Below are 15,667 nucleotides of genomic sequence, written 5' to 3'. Positions count from 1 at the left end.
CACGCTCATGCCCCGCCTCGGCACCCCCCTCCGAGACTCTGGGTGCATCCCGAGGGCTGCGGAGACCCTCCCCAGACCCTCAGGCTGTCCAGCTTCCAAAACCGGAGAGAGGGCGTCCGAGAGAGATGAGGACGGAGGGGGAGGGCAGGAAGCCCAGGAGAGCCTCAGAGGTGGGCAGGGTGGAGAGTGCAGAGGCACACCCCCAGGGCAGGGGGCCTGGCTGGGTGTCAGAGGCCGGGGTACGGGGAGGGGGAGGGACGCAAGGAGAGCTGCTGGGAGGGAAAGCAGGCGAGGGACGCCCTGGGCCTTCTTCCCCCAGTGGGTCCCACCCCGACTCAGAGCACCCTCCTGCCCCTCCACACAGACCCTTGCCAGGTGATCTCGGGGGGCAGTGAGGCACCGTGTGTCCCCTGCTCAAGGCCCAGCTCAGAAATGGATTCTGGATGCCCAGGCCCCGGGCCAGGAGGGGGAGGTCTCAGAGCCCCGTGGGGGTGGGCACCCAGGACCCGTGCAGGCTCTGATGACTCTCACAGCACCGGGGGTCCCCGGCAGAGCCCCCTTAATGCCGGTCGCGCTGCCACAGCACGCGGGGTGGGCAGGGGGCTCCGGGAAGGCCTGACGCCCGCCTCCCGTGCGCAGATCACTTCCAGCGCCTGCTGAACGACTCGGAGCGGGCGCTGCAGGAGACCTTCCCGGGCGCCTTCGGGGAGCTGTACGTGCAGAACGCCAAGGCCTTCCGCGACCTGTACGCCGAGCTGCGCCTCTACTACCGCGGCGCCAACCTGCACCTGGAGGAGACGCTGGCCGAGTTCTGGGCCCGCCTGCTCGAGCGCCTCTTCCGGCAGCTGCACCCGCAGCTGCTGCTGCCCGACGACTACCTGGACTGCCTGGGCAAGCAGGCCGAGCCGCTGCGGCCCTTCGGGGAGGCCCCCCGCGAGCTGCGCCTGCGCGCCACCCGCGCCTTCGTGGCGGCGCGCGCCTTCGTGCAGGGCCTGGGCGTGGCTAGCGACGTGGTCCGGAAGGTGGCCCAGGTGCGCGCGGAGGCCCCGCCCCCTGCCGCACGTCCCCGCGCCCCACCCCGGGGCCCTGGGACTCCCGGTGTCCCCTTCCACCCCCCACCCGGGCGGGTGGGAGGATCCAGCATGCGAGCTCTGCTCGGGGCAGCGATGGCCAGGCCGGTCCCGGGCAGAAAGGGAAGGGAAGAGGGCTGCGGCTGGTTGCTGAGCCAGCTCCAGGGGTCAGGTGGACGGGAGACGGGGGATGAGGGAGATGTGTGCTCCGAGGCCGGGGCGAGGGATGCCTGGCCCCGTCGGGCAGCTCGCTCGTGTCAGACCCACCAGCGTCGGGTGTGGGAGGGCATCGTGAGCCACCTCCACCCCCACTGGGGTCCCTAACGAGTCACCTACAGCCGCAGCCTCCATCCATTCAGCTGCGTGGTGGGCGGTATTCCCGCTTCCCTGGGAGGGTTCGTGACCGCGGTGCCCCGGGGAGTCGCGGCACTGTGAGTGTATCGCTTATTAGACGGAGCCCCACCATGGCCAGCAGGCCTGCTTGGTCATCTGAGAAGGACCCGGGCGCGCCTTGTGGGGCTGCACACCTGCTGCGGGGTGGCGCTCAGGCTGCCTTGCCTCCCCAGGTGCCCCTGAGCCCGGAGTGCTCACGGGCCGTCATGAAGCTGGTGTACTGTGCCCACTGCCTGGGGGTGCCTGGCGCCCGGCCCTGCCCCGACTACTGCCGCAACGTGCTCAAGGGCTGCCTGGCCAACCAGGCCGACCTGGACGCCGAGTGGAGGAACCTTCTGGGTGAGCTCCCACTGCCGTCACCGCCTGCGGGAAGGGGGGTTGGGGGCGTGCAAAACCGGGCCTGTCCTCTGGAGCAGGCGGTCCCTGGGGCGAGGAACAAGCTGCCCCCCGAACGTCCCGAACAGACTGCAACGTGGGCAGCTGCCCGGGAGGGAGCCCTGCGGGGTCACAGTCCTGCCCTTCTCCACTGAGCGCGTACGTGCCAACACATGCGTGAGTTAACGTGTGCGTTGCTGCCCTGGGGTGGGCCAGCTCTGAGGGGTGCCGACGTGACGTGGGTCACCAAGCAGCTGTGCCAACACAGATGTGCCACAGTGTGTACACCTGCTGCTGCGCGGTGAGCCCGCGTGCATCCACGGTGACACACGTGAGCTGACGGGAGGGTTCAGCTGACTGTGTGACTTCAGACAGGAACCGGCGTCTCTGCCAGCCTCAGTTTACCGAGCCTCAGTATACCGAGCCTCAGTTACCGAGCCTCAGTATACCGAGATGTGTAAGTTCTAACGCGTGCTGACACGTGGGCCAGCCCACATTCGTGCTGAGACACGTGCTAACGTGGACGTGTGCTGGCATGCCTCGAGCCAACGTGAAAACTATGTGAGGTAACATAGGGATGTGGTGGGCCAGGTGTACGTGTGCCGACACACACAGGCGCTAACGTGTACACGGGCTGGCCTGAAGTGAGCCGACATACAGATATATCGTCTCGTACAAGCTGCCGTGTGTGTGGTAGCACGTGGTGAGCCAGTGCGCGTACGTACAAAGTGCCCCCTGTGTGTGTGCTCACGCCCGTGCCAGACTCCATGGTGCTCATCACAGACAAGTTCTGGGGCCCGACGGGCGCAGAGAGCGTCATCGGCGGCGTGCACTTGTGGCTGGCAGAGGCCATCAGCGCCCTACAGGACAACAGCGACACCCTCACAGCCAAGGTGCGGGCAGGGGCATGCAGTGGGCGAGGGTGGGCGCCCCGGATACGGCCTCGTACCCTTCCAGGACACTTGCGTTCTCCCCCCAGGTCATCCAGGGCTGCGGGAACCCCAAGGTGAACCCCCAGGGCCCCGAGCCCGAGGAGAAGCGGCGCCGGGGCAAGCTGGCGCTGCCGGAGAAGCCACCCGCGGGCACGCTTCAGAAGCTGGTGAGGGGCCCCTCAGCCGGGCAGGCCCTGGGGGGAAGCGGTTGGGGGTCCAGGGCAGGCTGGGCCGGGGCGCCCAGGGGCCTGACTGCTGCCCTGCAGGTCTCCGAGGCCAAGGCCCAGCTCCGAGATGCCCAGGACTTCTGGATCAGCCTCCCGGGGACGCTGTGCAGTGAGAAGTTGGCCATGAGCGCGGCCAGCGATGACCGCTGCTGGAATGGGGTGGCCAAGGGTCGGTAGGTGCCCCTGGCTGACACACTCCGTCCCTCCTTCACGGCCCCTTGCCAGTCTGGGGTACCAGATGTTGTGTGCATAGGGCCATACCTGACGCGGGACACCCAACGGGACCCAGAGCTGGGATGAGGGCTGAGTCCTCGCCCTGTGCCAGCTCCCCACAGCAGGCGCCATGCTCAGCGCATCCTCACCCCACTGCAGTGGGGTCTGCACGGGCTCCCGTCGGCCCCTGGAGCCTCTGGGGGGGTCTCAGGCTTGCCACCGCCCTGATGGGGGGAGGGGAGTGGGCAGGCGTGCTGGGGCAGTGCCCCTGTGTGGGGAGCAGGGCAGTGACCCAGGGCTTGCCCTCCCGGCCTCCAGGTACCTGCCCGAGGTGATGGGCGACGGCCTGGCCAACCAGATCAACAACCCCGAGGTGGAGGTGGACATCACCAAGCCCGACATGGCCATCCGCCAGCAGATCATGCAGCTGAAGATCACGACCAACCGTCTGCGCGGCGCCTACAACGGCAACGACGTGGACTTCCAGGACGCCAGTGAGAGCGGGCCAGGGGTGGCCTGGGGGCTGAGAGCTGAGGGTTGGTGCCAGAACGCCAGGGAGAGCCCCCGGCCGGGGAAGGCTGCAGCGGATGGGGCCCTCCCAGCCCCCGGGCCTCCACAGTGGCTCTGAGGACGCTGCCACTGCCCGGTGTGGTCACAAAGTCCCCCTGCCCCTTGTCCCCGGGCACAGTTGTGACCCGGCCCGGACGTCCTCCCAGCCTCGGCAGGCCCAGGGGGTCGGGGTGCTGCGGTCAGGGCGGAGCTGGCGTCACTGGCCCGCGAGGCCCAGGCGGAGGGACGCGGCTCTCGGGGTCCCCAGGGCTGGGCGGGCCCACTGGAGCCGCCTCTTCTCCCCAGGTGATGACGGCAGCGGCTCAGGCAGCGGCGAGGGCTGCCCCGACGACGAGTGTGGCCGGAGGGTCGGCAGGAAGAGCTCCAGCTCCCGGACGCCCCTGAGCCACGCCCTGCCCGGCCTCTCCGAGCGAGAGGGTCAGAAGGCGTCGGCCACGGGCCGCCCGCAGCCCTGCACACGCCTCCTGCTGCTCTCCGGCCTCCCGCTGGTGCTCTCAGCAGCCAGGCCCCGGTGGCGGTAACTGCCCGGCCCCAGGGCCCGAGGCCAAGGACTGACTTTGCCAAAACCAGACGGTACAGGAAGGGTCGGCGAGGAACCGCGGCCGTGACTGTGCTGGGGGCCGGGCGAGGGGCTGTGCCAGCCACCCTGGCTTTTAGTTTTGTATGAGGCCCTCAGGTCAGCAGGGAACGGCGTCCCCAAAAGCCATGCATTTCAGGGACCTCGGGGATGCCGGTGCCGTCTCTCGCCCCCAGCTCCTGCGCCATCACGGCAGTACCGGGGCCTGCGAGGAGGCGGCCCGAGCAGAGTCCCGCCGGAGCGCGAGCCGCGCCTTCATCTCCCGCCTGCCCCGCCGAGCACCGGGGCCTCCAGGTGTCTGAAAGTCAGGCCCACCCCCAGCGCCCAAGAATCCCTGAGAGGGCGTCGGGGTTCCCGCCGTCTAGGGTCTAACGGGGCCTTTGAGATCACGCATGAACCTTGCCCCACCCCCCCCACCAGAGCCACCTCTCAGCTGCGTCTGTGCGGGGCTGGGCCGCGGCTCCTGCCCATCCACAGGGGACTTTGGGCTGTGCGGACGCGCCACCTGCCGTTGTCCTGCCCCCTGTCTCCACCCAGACCCAGGGCCAGTCCCAGCTCAGGGCGACACAGGCCAGGGCTGCAGGTGACCCCTGGCTGTCACCTGGCCACAGAGATGCTGGGTGGCTGGTGAAACTTCAGCTCAGGGCCAGCGAGACCCGGCTCTGCAGGCCGGAGGGACATCCCTTCCCTGACCCCGCCAGCTGCAGGGCCCGGGGAGCTTTGACAGTTAAGGGCTTTTCCAGCCGTGCGTACTCTGCAAGCGCTTCCCGTCCTCTCACCTAGAGCTGCTTTCTCAGCTCATCCCCAAATGCTTTTGAAGGTCCCGGGCGACCTTCCGTGGCCCTGGGATCTGGGCGCACCCCCGCTCACTCAGGCTGTCCAGGCCCCTCCGTAGACCTGTGGGCCCACCCTCCTGGGCCCTACCCTCTGCAGGGCCTGGGGAGGGGCTGGCGACAGAGGGAGCCGGGCACAGGAGGGTGGTCCTTGAGGGTCTGGGGGATGTTAAGCCACCATGACCAGGGAGAGTGGTCCTCACCAGCCCCCGGGCCCTGAGAAGGCTGCTTCGCGCTGCTTTGCTTTTCTTCACGGGGCCGGGGGGCCCCTGGCCACTGGTTAGGGCTTCTGGGGTGTGTGGGGTCCTGCACTCCGCCGGCAGCCCAGCCTCACAGGCACACCCACCCCATCGTAACCCTGTCGTGCCTGGGCAGGGGGCTGGGCCTGGGGCCTCCTTCCCTGCGAGTGAGGGCTAGCTGAACTCTCAGGGGCTCTGGGGCAGTGACCACCCGTGTGCCAGGACGGCCCCAGAGTGGCCTGCATTCCGGCCCTGCCCTACATGTGTCTCTGGAAGGGGCGGCCCTGCCACGGGCACTGGCCAGGCGGCGGCCAGGCCTGCCGTCTCCTTGTGCTGCACGGTGTCAGCAGGTGACGTGTGTTCTTTGAGTCCTCGTATGAATAAAAGGCTGGAGACCGCGTGTGGCTGCAGTGATCCCGCTGTGCTCAGCCCGGCCGCAAGGGTGTGCCGTGGGCCGTGCACAGCAGGCCGTGGCCGGTGGGGAGGTCAGGAGGGGTTCGGACACAGATCGCGCCTGGCGGTGTGGCCCACGGCTGCAGAGTGCTGTCCTGCCCCCAACCGGGGTCCCCCCTGCCGTCCACCCTCACCGCCCCTGCTCTGTACACACACATCCAGACACGTGTCCCAGGAAGGTTCCCGTTACCAGTTCCTGCCAAGTAGCCTCAGAGATGCCCAGATCAGGGCACGGGGACCAGCGTCTCCTGAGGCCGAGCCTGGCGAGACATCCTGATGGTCCAGTCAGCCCCCAGTGCTACAGAGAGCCCTGCCACACCTGGCTCCTCTCACCAGAGCGCGGACCCCTGCCCAGCCACGCTGCCCTTCCCCAGGCAGTCCCGTGGGATCCCTGAGTGAAGCTGCCAGACCCACTTTTGCCCCCGGGGGGCCCTGCAGCCCCTGGACACCGGCCTCTGCAGCACCGCACCGAGTGCAGGGCCCTGCACCTCAGCCAGAGGCTGCAACGCAGAGGCGGCAGCCACCGAGGGTCACTTTATTTGGGTGTCGCAGCCCACAGTGGCTGCCGGTCAAATGTTCCACAAAGCTTCTCTTGTCTCCTGGGGCCCTGGACCACTGAAGGACCAGCAGCCAGGACCCTGGGCCCCGTGAGTACAGGGAGCTGGGCCCCCAGCACGGGGTCGGGGGGGCCAGGCGGCGCACCCTGGGAGGAGAATGCAGCTCCACGGAGGGAGTCCTGCAGGGGTCACAGCTCCTGCTGGGCCTGGGGCGAAGCTCAGGCCTCCCTGGACACCTGCCGGGCAGCAACTGCGTGCTCACCCGCCCACCCCTCCACGAGTCCTGGGGTGGTCCCCGTTCCTGCTGGCCCAGCTCCTCCTGGAGCCCTGTATAGGCAGGTGGGCGCCCAGACGCTCACTCGTGACTGTAGGTGCAACGTAAGCACCTCGACTTGCGTGGCAGCTTCAGGGTCTGACTTCTGTGGCTCGTTGCCACGTTGCTTCAAAGGTTTCCTTGTGAACAGAGCTGGATGTATTTTCCCTGTCGGGGGAAAGGAGTCCACAGGGGAGGTGACAGCCGATGGGTCAGGAGCACGAAGGGAGGGCGCCCACCTCGGGGGTCTCTGTGCCTTGTCCCTGCAGCCCTGGGCCCGGCCCCGGACCACCCGTGAGCTCCCAAGCCCTGCCCACCCCAGGCCAGGTGCTGGGCAGCGAGAGGCTCCCCCTCCTTGGCTCCTGGGCTCCGTTCATTCCTCATGGGGATGCAGGAAGCCACAGACAGCCTGACCGACCCACAGTGACGGGCAGAGATCAGCCAGCTCCACAGGGAGCTACCTGTGGGTGGCCTGGGCAAGGCCAGCGTGTCCACACGCTTGTGCGGACACCTGTCCTACCGGGGGGAGGGGGAGGGGCTCCTTTTATTGTTGACTTTTTAAAATTTCCAGCATTGCACTAGGTTGGATCCAGGGCCTTGAAGCTCTTATAAGGGGGTGGAGGGTGGTCTCTTTAAAAACAAGAACACAAACCACAAAGGAAACTAAGCTGGGAGCCTCCCCAGGACCCGGAGGAGGAGGAGGTAGTGGGCGGAAGGGGGGAGGGGCGGGTGCCCAGCTCCCCAGGCTCCAAGCGGGGGCTGGCGGGGGCTCTGTGGCCTGGAAGGAACCTGAGGTTCCAGGCACTTGTTTTCTGCATCCTTCCTGGGACTCACCCTGCCCCCCACCCCATCTCTCCAGAGCATAGAACGCTGGCTCTGGGCAGAACCCCAGCACCCCAAATTCCAGGCCCTTTATCTCAACCACCAACATTCCCGGCCAAATGCCACTGCCCTTTCCCCATCCCAAGGCCTCCTCCCAGGCTGTGCCCCTCTTGGGCTCCCCGACTCCCCTTCCCAGCTTCCGGGCTGCTCCCCAGACCTTATCTGGCATCCCTCGGGGTACTACCAACCGGCCTGGTCCCTCCGGCCCAGAGGCTCTGGCCCGCCACCCCCCACTGTCCCCTCCACTCATGCCCTGAGAACATGGGCTCCCCTCATAGCATCCTCTTGGCCTGTCCCCCGCCCCCCTCCTCCACCGCTCTAGGAGGGGCCCTAGGAGGGGCCGTCAGCCCATCCGCACTCCCGCCCCTTCTCTCCCCCGCCCGCACCGCGCCCCCCTTCACGCACACTCTCCGCCGTCCTCCCTCACTGCACTCCTGGCCTGCTGCTCTTCCACTGAGTCTGGACCCCGGAGGCCACGGCCGCCACCCTCGCTCTGAGGTCGCCCACGGTCCCCCTGGGCCACCGCCCCCCTGCGCCGTCCCGCCCCGCCCCACCTCAGGTGTCCCCGGTGTGGGCCTGGGGCGAGGCACGTGGCAGGGCCCCTTTTACCAGCCTGAGGGAGGACCCCAGCGTCCAGGTGGCTGGCCGAGAGGAGCCTGGAGTGGGGGGAGCTGCGAGCGAGGGTCGCAGGGGAGCCAGGGGGCATCCGGGCACACTCTTGAGCCAGAGGAAGGGTGGGCGTGGCTGGGGGGAGTGAGAAGGCAGGGGTGGGAGCACCTCGGAGCAGCCTCAGCAAACACCCCTCACGGCTGCCCGGCGACACAGCCCCCGGGCAGCCCGGCCCTCCACCTACTTGGCAGTGACCGCCTCTGCACACGCGGACACACACGGACACACACCCCCTCCGCAGCTGCCCGGGGCAGGAGAAATCCCACCGTGCTGCCTCCCCTTCCTGAGGCCGTGGGCAGTCCGCTCTCCCCCTCAACTTCTCAGGACACGCAGGACTTGACCCTGAGGCCGCGCACCCCCCCATCCAACCACGCAGCTCCAGTGACCGCCCACGGCTGACGCGTCCACCCCGGCAGCCCTGCCACGTGCTCCCGGCGCCAGCGTGCGCTTCTCTGCAGCTCCGCCTCCTGCAGCTGCCCAGGACTGAGCGTTTCAACGTTGAGCTCTGACCCTGCACCCCCTCCCGCCAAAACTTGACCCGTCACTTAGACCCGTCGATCGCTGCCTTGTGCCCCCCCCCCACCGTGGCTGGTCCCCCTCCTGCCCTCATGGCCCTGACACCCAGCACAGCCCCTGAGGGACCCAGCACCAGGCCCTCGGAGCTCCTCCCTCTGGGGCACCGAGGTCCCGGAGAGTCACCAGGCCTCGCACACCGTACTCCCTGGCCTCAGCCCACCCCCCGATGGCGGTCTCACCCCGAGCGCTGCTGCCCCAGCGACCTTGGACGTTCCCCTCCCACCAGCCTCCAGCAGGCGACCAGCAGTCCCAGCAACGCCACGACCCCCCGAGGGGGTGGGACCCACGAGGGAGGGGCGGGCAGCCTCCTCCAGGTCCAGGGTGTCGTCGGGGGCACAGGTCGGGCCCAGAGTGCAGCCTGGACACAGCCTCCCTAGCTTCCCGGGGCCCGTCTTCCTGCCGTGGGGCCTAAGCGACCAGAACTCCAAGTTCGCAGAGAGCCAAGGGGCCAGCGGCCAGCCCAGCCCACCGCGGCCGGGAGAAGGGAGGTGGGATTTCGGGGCATATCCTCACGCTCAGAGAACAGAAGCAGGCAGAGGGTCTCAGCAACATCACAGAACTTTCTGGAAAGGGAGCTTTGCTTTGCAGAAGCCCCTAGCACGGGGCCCCCCTTGCTCCACACACACTGGCAGTGCCGGGTGCCATCCGGCTCTGAGTCTGTCAAGGGGAAAGCTGACCCCAGGGACAGCCAAGAGCCCAAGCTACCCCTGTGTCTGAAATCCCGACCGGCGGCTGCCCGAGGCACTCGGGACCCGAGGGGGTGGCCATTGGCTTGGCTGTATCCCTGCTCTGGTCGGAGTCTCCGTGGACGGCAATGTGGGAGGGGAATGGCCGGCACGAAGGAGGGGTCCATGAGGCACAGCCTCCCAGACACTGCAGGGACCACCAAGGGCAAGGTGAGAGGTGATGGGTTCCCGTATATACTGGAGACGCAGCTGAACTTCCGCGTGAGAAAGGGACGGAGAGGACAGCGCTGGGCCGTGGCCTGAGGGTGGCGGTGATGGGGGGATTCTTCACCACACAAGTAAAAATACACAGAGGCACGGCATGCACTAGATAGATCAATGGGGCAGAGAGGCAAGATCTAAGCTGGGACGGCCCAAGCGCAACAACCGTAGAACGGAATGCCGCGTATCCTTTTAAGAAATCAGTGGCTGAAAGCATTCCCTTAAAGTCACAGGTGGCCTGCCGCTGCCACGTCATCCAGCACCACTGCAGCACCGGCCAGCGCGCCGGGGAAGGGATAGAGAGCCACGGACGCCGGGGAGGGACGGACCCAGGCATGGCCATCTCCGGAGCCCGTGGCCGACCACCCAGAGAGCTGGGGGCAAGCAGCAGCCGCGGCTGCCCGATTTCATCCGTGGTGCGGGCACAGGTCATGTGTAAGACGGACGCTGGGGCCTGCGGGTGGGTCCCCCGTGGACGGTACTGAGGCACTGTTGTGGCACCTGCGGTTCGGCTTGGCACACAGTTCCTTGTGGAGGCCGGCAGCCGTGGCCCTCCCCCACACAGCAGCTCTCCCTCCTGGAATGTGGGCCCCCCCAGGGCAGGGACCCGGTGCCCTTGTCCTCTGCGGTGTCCTGGGTGCCCAGAGCATGCTGGGCAGCGGGGACGCACTCAGTGCACGTGTTGGCCCAGAAAGGAGTGGACATCGCAGCACCCATCTGGGGGCGGGAGGGAGGGAATGAACCACGTTTGCGGGAGGGCGGTCCAGCCAGAGGGTGGAGCCAAGCGCCAGGGTGGGTGTGGCGACGCAGCGGCCAGAGGCGCGAGGGCTCTGAGGGCGTGCGGGTGGAGGGCGGAGCTACATGGCCCTGGGCCGCACACTGAAGGCGGAGCTGATCAGACTTGCTGAAGATCTGACGTGAGGTGTGAAAGAGGTTGACGGTGATGCCTTTGTAACGGAAAGTATCAAACTCAACAGCAACATATTGTTGCCTAGAAAACAACATACAGAAGATGCTGTCTCCCGATCAAACTAAACACTGAAAATAATTACAAAGTCCCAGCAACACATTCTTGAACCTAACAATTTACAATTCATCTGCGTACGGACAACAGCTAGTGCATTTCAGAGGGAACAGAACCCTGGTGGGATTGTCCCGGGGACAGTAGAGCCAGCAGCCTGGAGCACCCAGGAGCACGTGTGCCCGGGCAGCAAACAGAAGTGGACACTCGATCACCATTAATCCTGGGGGGAGAGGTTCAGCTAGGCGGCTCTCGGGTCCTGCACAAGAATGAATTCTAGTCTGATTATAAAATTACAGGTAAAACCATAGTGCAAGAAAATCGCTTGTAAAATCTGGGCACACCCTTGTATAATCTCGTCCAGGGTTGCTCCCTAAGCAGCCCAGCAAACCGGACCCTGAAGGACAGAACAGACGAAGTGAAGAAAAGAGTAGAAAATTCCACGTGGCCAAGTTCAACTGGGATAAGGCCCTTTCCACAGGAGAGGGAGAGGGGATGTGCTTTAGGAAGAGTCCTCACAAGTCGGGGAGAGCAAAGCTCTCCAGTGAAAGCAGGGCAAGAGGAAAGACAAATGTTGAATCGGAAGTGTGCTCACACTGGTACAAGCATTCCCCAGGGGACCGGACAGGGCGACAGTGCCAGAGCCCGTGACTGATGGTGCGGTGTGGGGACACGCGCGGTGACCTCCCAGAACGCAAAACCAAAGGTGTGAAGAGTTAACGCCTGTGAATTTAGACAAAGGGGAAAATAGGCCAACGGTGTGTGTGCAGCACCCTCTCACAGGTGAACGGTGAACCCAAACGCCCTTCACAGGGGCATCGGGCAGACGTGCTCGGGTTCCTGCGTGCAAGGGACAGGACCACGCAGTGCTCTAGGAAGGCAGGTTAAAGTCGCAGAGTTCACCTTTGTTTCAATTAACGTAAATGGATGGAGTGCATGATAAAGTACATGTGTGCACGGGGTGCTTGAGGACATACACGCATGTACACAAGCGTGCACAGATGGAAGTCTAAACACGTTCAGCACAGTTACACTTTACGCTGCGTTCATCGCGCATAACCAGAATAAAACACACTTCATCCGAGGAAAATGATGCTGCAGGCGAGCATTTAGTAGCATAGAGCGATGTTCGTGGCCTAGTTTAGAACACGATCGTGCTCCCACTTCAGATACGCATGTGCGTCTGTGCTGTGTGTGCTGTCTGCAGACACACAGATGAAGTTGGAAGGACACACAGCGCGGTGCCGACCATGGTAACTTCCGGGTGTCGGGAATAGTCGTCGTTCGCTATTTCTTACTCTCGTGCACCCACCCATGTTCTCTAACTTTTCAGGAGTCCTTGTTAGGACGTTTTCCTCTGGCGGATGCAGTGGGAGGTGGCCACACCCCCACCCCTCCCCTCCCCAGGAAGGCCCTCCACTGCCATGTTATGTGTCCCCCCGGGGGGCCTGCAGCCACAACTCGCTGAGGCTGCTACAAAGGCCCAGCCCCCAGCCTCCATGGAGAGCCCCTCTGAAAAGCCAGCCCAGCTCCAGAGCGACACACGAGGTCATTTCTCACTCTGCCCACAGGCCTTCCTCTCCCCTTACAGGAGCATCAGTCGGGACGGCCCCCAGCACACCTCCCACATAGGGAGCCCCGTCTCCCACAAGAGGCTAGGAAAGTCAAGCAAAACCACCACGGCTGCAGATGCCGCCTTGACCAGCAAAAAGCCTGCCTGGTTGGGGTCCTCACCTGCGGGGCTCCAGCCCCGACTCCCTGCCCACTGCCATGCCCCGCCCTGCCCCACTCCCCACGGTTCTGCTCTCAGCAGCGAGCCCCCTCCCGCCACCTCCTCCCTGGAAACACCAGCACCTTCTTGCCCTCACTCCTCACCACGCCCTCCCCCACCCCCTTCCCCCCACCCCCTCCACGAGAGCAGACGCACCCCCCAGGGGCCCACCCTCCTCACTCTGTGCTCCTGGCTCACGGTCGCCCTCTAGTTCCTCCTCCGTCTCAGTCCACACCCAGCAGCCCCCCTAGAACACCCCTGGCAAAGCAGACACTCAGTAAACGCACGAGGAAGAAGTGAACGCGCTAGACGCCAGCGGACAGCCTGGAGCCCGTGGGCAGAAACGTGAGACACCCAGCCCATCCCTTCTGAGCCCAGATGGAGAGCAGGGCTGTGGGTCCCCCATCCCAGCGATAATCTCTAGAGCGCGCTGCAGCCGCACCCTCCGGCCCTCCTGACAGACGGCCCAGGCCCACGGGCCCAGTGAGCTCGCCAGCACAGACGGGGAGCCCCTGGCCCGGGTAGGGGCAGAGAGGGTTAAAAACACCCCCAGGAGCTGCCGCTTTATTGGGGGTCAGGAGGGAGACCTTGCTACGCACAGCCCTACAGGCGCAGACCCCCCGCCCTCGATTCCTCGGGGCCAGGAGCCCAGAAGCGACCCCAAGGGGCAGCTGCCAGCAGGTGAGAACAGGCAGCCCGGCCCTCCCAGAGGGAGCAGCCTCGGCACCAGGTGCGGCTCCGCCACTGAGATCCTTCCACCCTCCAGTCCTCGTCCTTCCGGTGGGCCCCTGCACAAGGAACCGGCAGGGAGGAGGAGAAGGTGAGGGGCCTGGGCCGTCCCCCGGGGGCCTGCACGCCCTCGAGGGCCGGCGGCTGCTGCTCCCAGAGCAGGCCCTGAGAAAGTACAGGCAACACCTGCCCCCCTCCCTGGCCCCCAGCAGGCCTGGGCCTCCTGGCCACGTCCCAGGGGACAGTCTGCACACAGCTCTGCTCGCCACCCACCTCACCGGGAGCACAGGGCCAGCAGAGAGTCACTACCCACGCACCCTCAGCTCCCCTTGCAGCCCACCAGAGGGGGGTGGGGAGGGTGGGAGAGGAGGGTGCTTCTAGAAGCAGACTCCTGCTGCGACAGACACCCGGGAGAGCGGGTTAGGAGAAAACTTCCAGAAGCAGCCCCAAGGCCAAGTGCCCTGCAGTCCGGGGAAGCCATTGTCTACCAGGGCCTTCCGGTGTCAGCAGAGCCCCCAGGTGTCCAGCGGAGCCCCCGGTGTCACGTCACACCTCCAGGGAGCCACGGGCACACTGAGCGTGGCGTCGCCACCTTACACGGGGACAGTGCCCTCCCTGTCCCCGCACAGACCCATCTGGGAATTCTGCAGAGTGGCTTGAATTTGAGCAATTTCAGAGAATGATGGGGGATACTTGCCCGGCCACCCTGCAGGCCGGTGCCTGTGTCCTGGGAGCAGCCCGGCCCGACACCTGGACTCACCGATGGCCATCGGCGAGTGGCAATCCTTGCGGAAGTCGGTCCAGGCTTTGGTCTTGCAGTATTTGCTGCAGGTCAGGATCCCGTAGCAGCGGGTGCAGGGTGCGAGGCGCACCCCAGTGGAGCGGCCACACTCGTAGCAGAACTTGAAGAAGGGAACCCTGCAGGGGAGCCACGTGGGCCGTCGGGAGGCACCCGTCACCTGTGCCCGAGGCCCTGAGCCCCGGGGCCTGCCCTGTGTCCAGTGCGGTGCTACTGGGAACAGGAAACAAGCCCCGTGCCCTGGAAGCCATCCGGGTGCTGGCCGGCCCCACTGGGCAGGAGACGACACCACACCATTTGGGGACCCGCACCACGGCGTGGGAGTGGGGAGGAGGCTGCGGTGGGGGGAGCAGACTCCTAGCGGGCGCGCCTCGGGAGTGGGCCTGGCACCTGCCCCAGGGGAACAGTGAGTCCGGTGGGTGTGCCTCCCCCGCGCCCCACCCCAGCCCCATCCTCCAGGGTTTAGTGGGCGGGCGCCGTCCAGGATGCCCACCGCCCGCAGCAGGGCCAGGCCACTCGAGAGCCGTGCTGTCTGGGGCAGCGCAGGTCGGGACCGGCCTGGCAGCACACCCAGCCCACCGCCACCCTCAGCCACTCACTGCTCGTCCAAGCCCAGGCCCTCGGGCAGGCGGTGCCCTTCCGCTTCAGCCGGCGACAGGGGGCCGGCTCTGTTGCACCGAGAGACCGCGTTAGCCCCCACGGGCCCTCCTGGTCACGCACGACGCCACACGCGGAGGGGGCTCTGAGCTGCCCACCTCGCCCACCATCCCATGGTGGGCCCAGCCCTGGCTGTGCAGCAAGGCAGGCAGGCAGGCGCCCCAAGCCTTGGACAGCCCCCAAGCAGGTCTGAGGGCGCAGAGTGGGGCTCGGTGTTGGCGGCATCCCTCTGCTCCTGCATCCGGGCCCTCGGACCTGCAGCCTCCAGCCCCGGCTCTGTGTCCGCTCACCACGCCTTGAAAGGCCACCGGGCAGCATCAGGTTCTCTCCGGTCTTGCCTGGCAGCTCACACCCCTCTCTGGAGGGGAGACTCTTGGCTCTGCTCTCTGGCCACTGGTGGCAGGAGGCACAGTGGGCTGGGGGACAGGAGGGCAGCGAGCCCCCGACAATCATCAGAGGTTCAACCATGTCCCTCCACCTTCCTGCCCTTAAGCAACGCACAGTCCTCCCAAGAAAGGTCGCCCATCCTCCACTTCGCCAGCACCCCTGAAGATGCAGGAACTTCACAGAGAAACACCTGCTGGCGAGTAGAGTAGAGAAGGTGGGAGCCCCTCATCCCCCCGTCAACCGCCGCGCCCACCAGCACCCAGAGCCACTCCCCATGCTGCTCTGGGGACTAGGACGTGGGTCAGGAAGGCAGCTGTGTGACGAAGTGTGCAGGGCCAAAGCCACCGTCCTGAAGACCACATGGCATCAGGGCGACGCTTCTGGGAGGGCTGACAATAAAGCAGAACTTAAAAGTGGGTCTGATGGCTTCTCGGTGTCACACATCACCTCTTTAAAAGGAAACGGAAGTGACAAGAG

General features: G+C 65.9%; 1 protein-coding gene across 3 annotated transcripts in view; it reads left to right on the top strand.

The window, feature by feature from the left end:
- The window catches only part of GPC1 (glypican 1), a 29,564-nt gene extending 23,735 nt beyond the window's left edge, over positions 1–5,829 (top strand). For all 3 annotated transcript variants that reach the window (XM_067740014.1, XM_067740015.1, XM_067740016.1), the window contains exons 3-9: positions 640–1,031; positions 1,637–1,802; positions 2,601–2,731; positions 2,818–2,937; positions 3,037–3,170; positions 3,529–3,704; positions 4,066–5,829. In XM_067740014.1, coding sequence (XP_067596115.1) covers positions 640–1,031; positions 1,637–1,802; positions 2,601–2,731; positions 2,818–2,937; positions 3,037–3,170; positions 3,529–3,704; positions 4,066–4,301 — 1,355 coding nt within the window. In that variant the 3' untranslated portion in view covers positions 4,302–5,829. The remainder of the gene's footprint in view (positions 1–639; positions 1,032–1,636; positions 1,803–2,600; positions 2,732–2,817; positions 2,938–3,036; positions 3,171–3,528; positions 3,705–4,065) is intronic.
- The last annotated feature ends 9,838 nt before the right edge of the window (positions 5,830–15,667 follow it).

Source organism: Pseudorca crassidens, chromosome 6 (genome assembly GCF_039906515.1).
Source record: "Pseudorca crassidens isolate mPseCra1 chromosome 6, mPseCra1.hap1, whole genome shotgun sequence".
NCBI classification, from domain to species: Eukaryota; Metazoa; Chordata; class Mammalia; order Artiodactyla; family Delphinidae; genus Pseudorca; species Pseudorca crassidens.
Note: the sequence above shows the minus strand (reverse complement) of the source record. Positions and strands in the feature narration are given on the sequence as shown.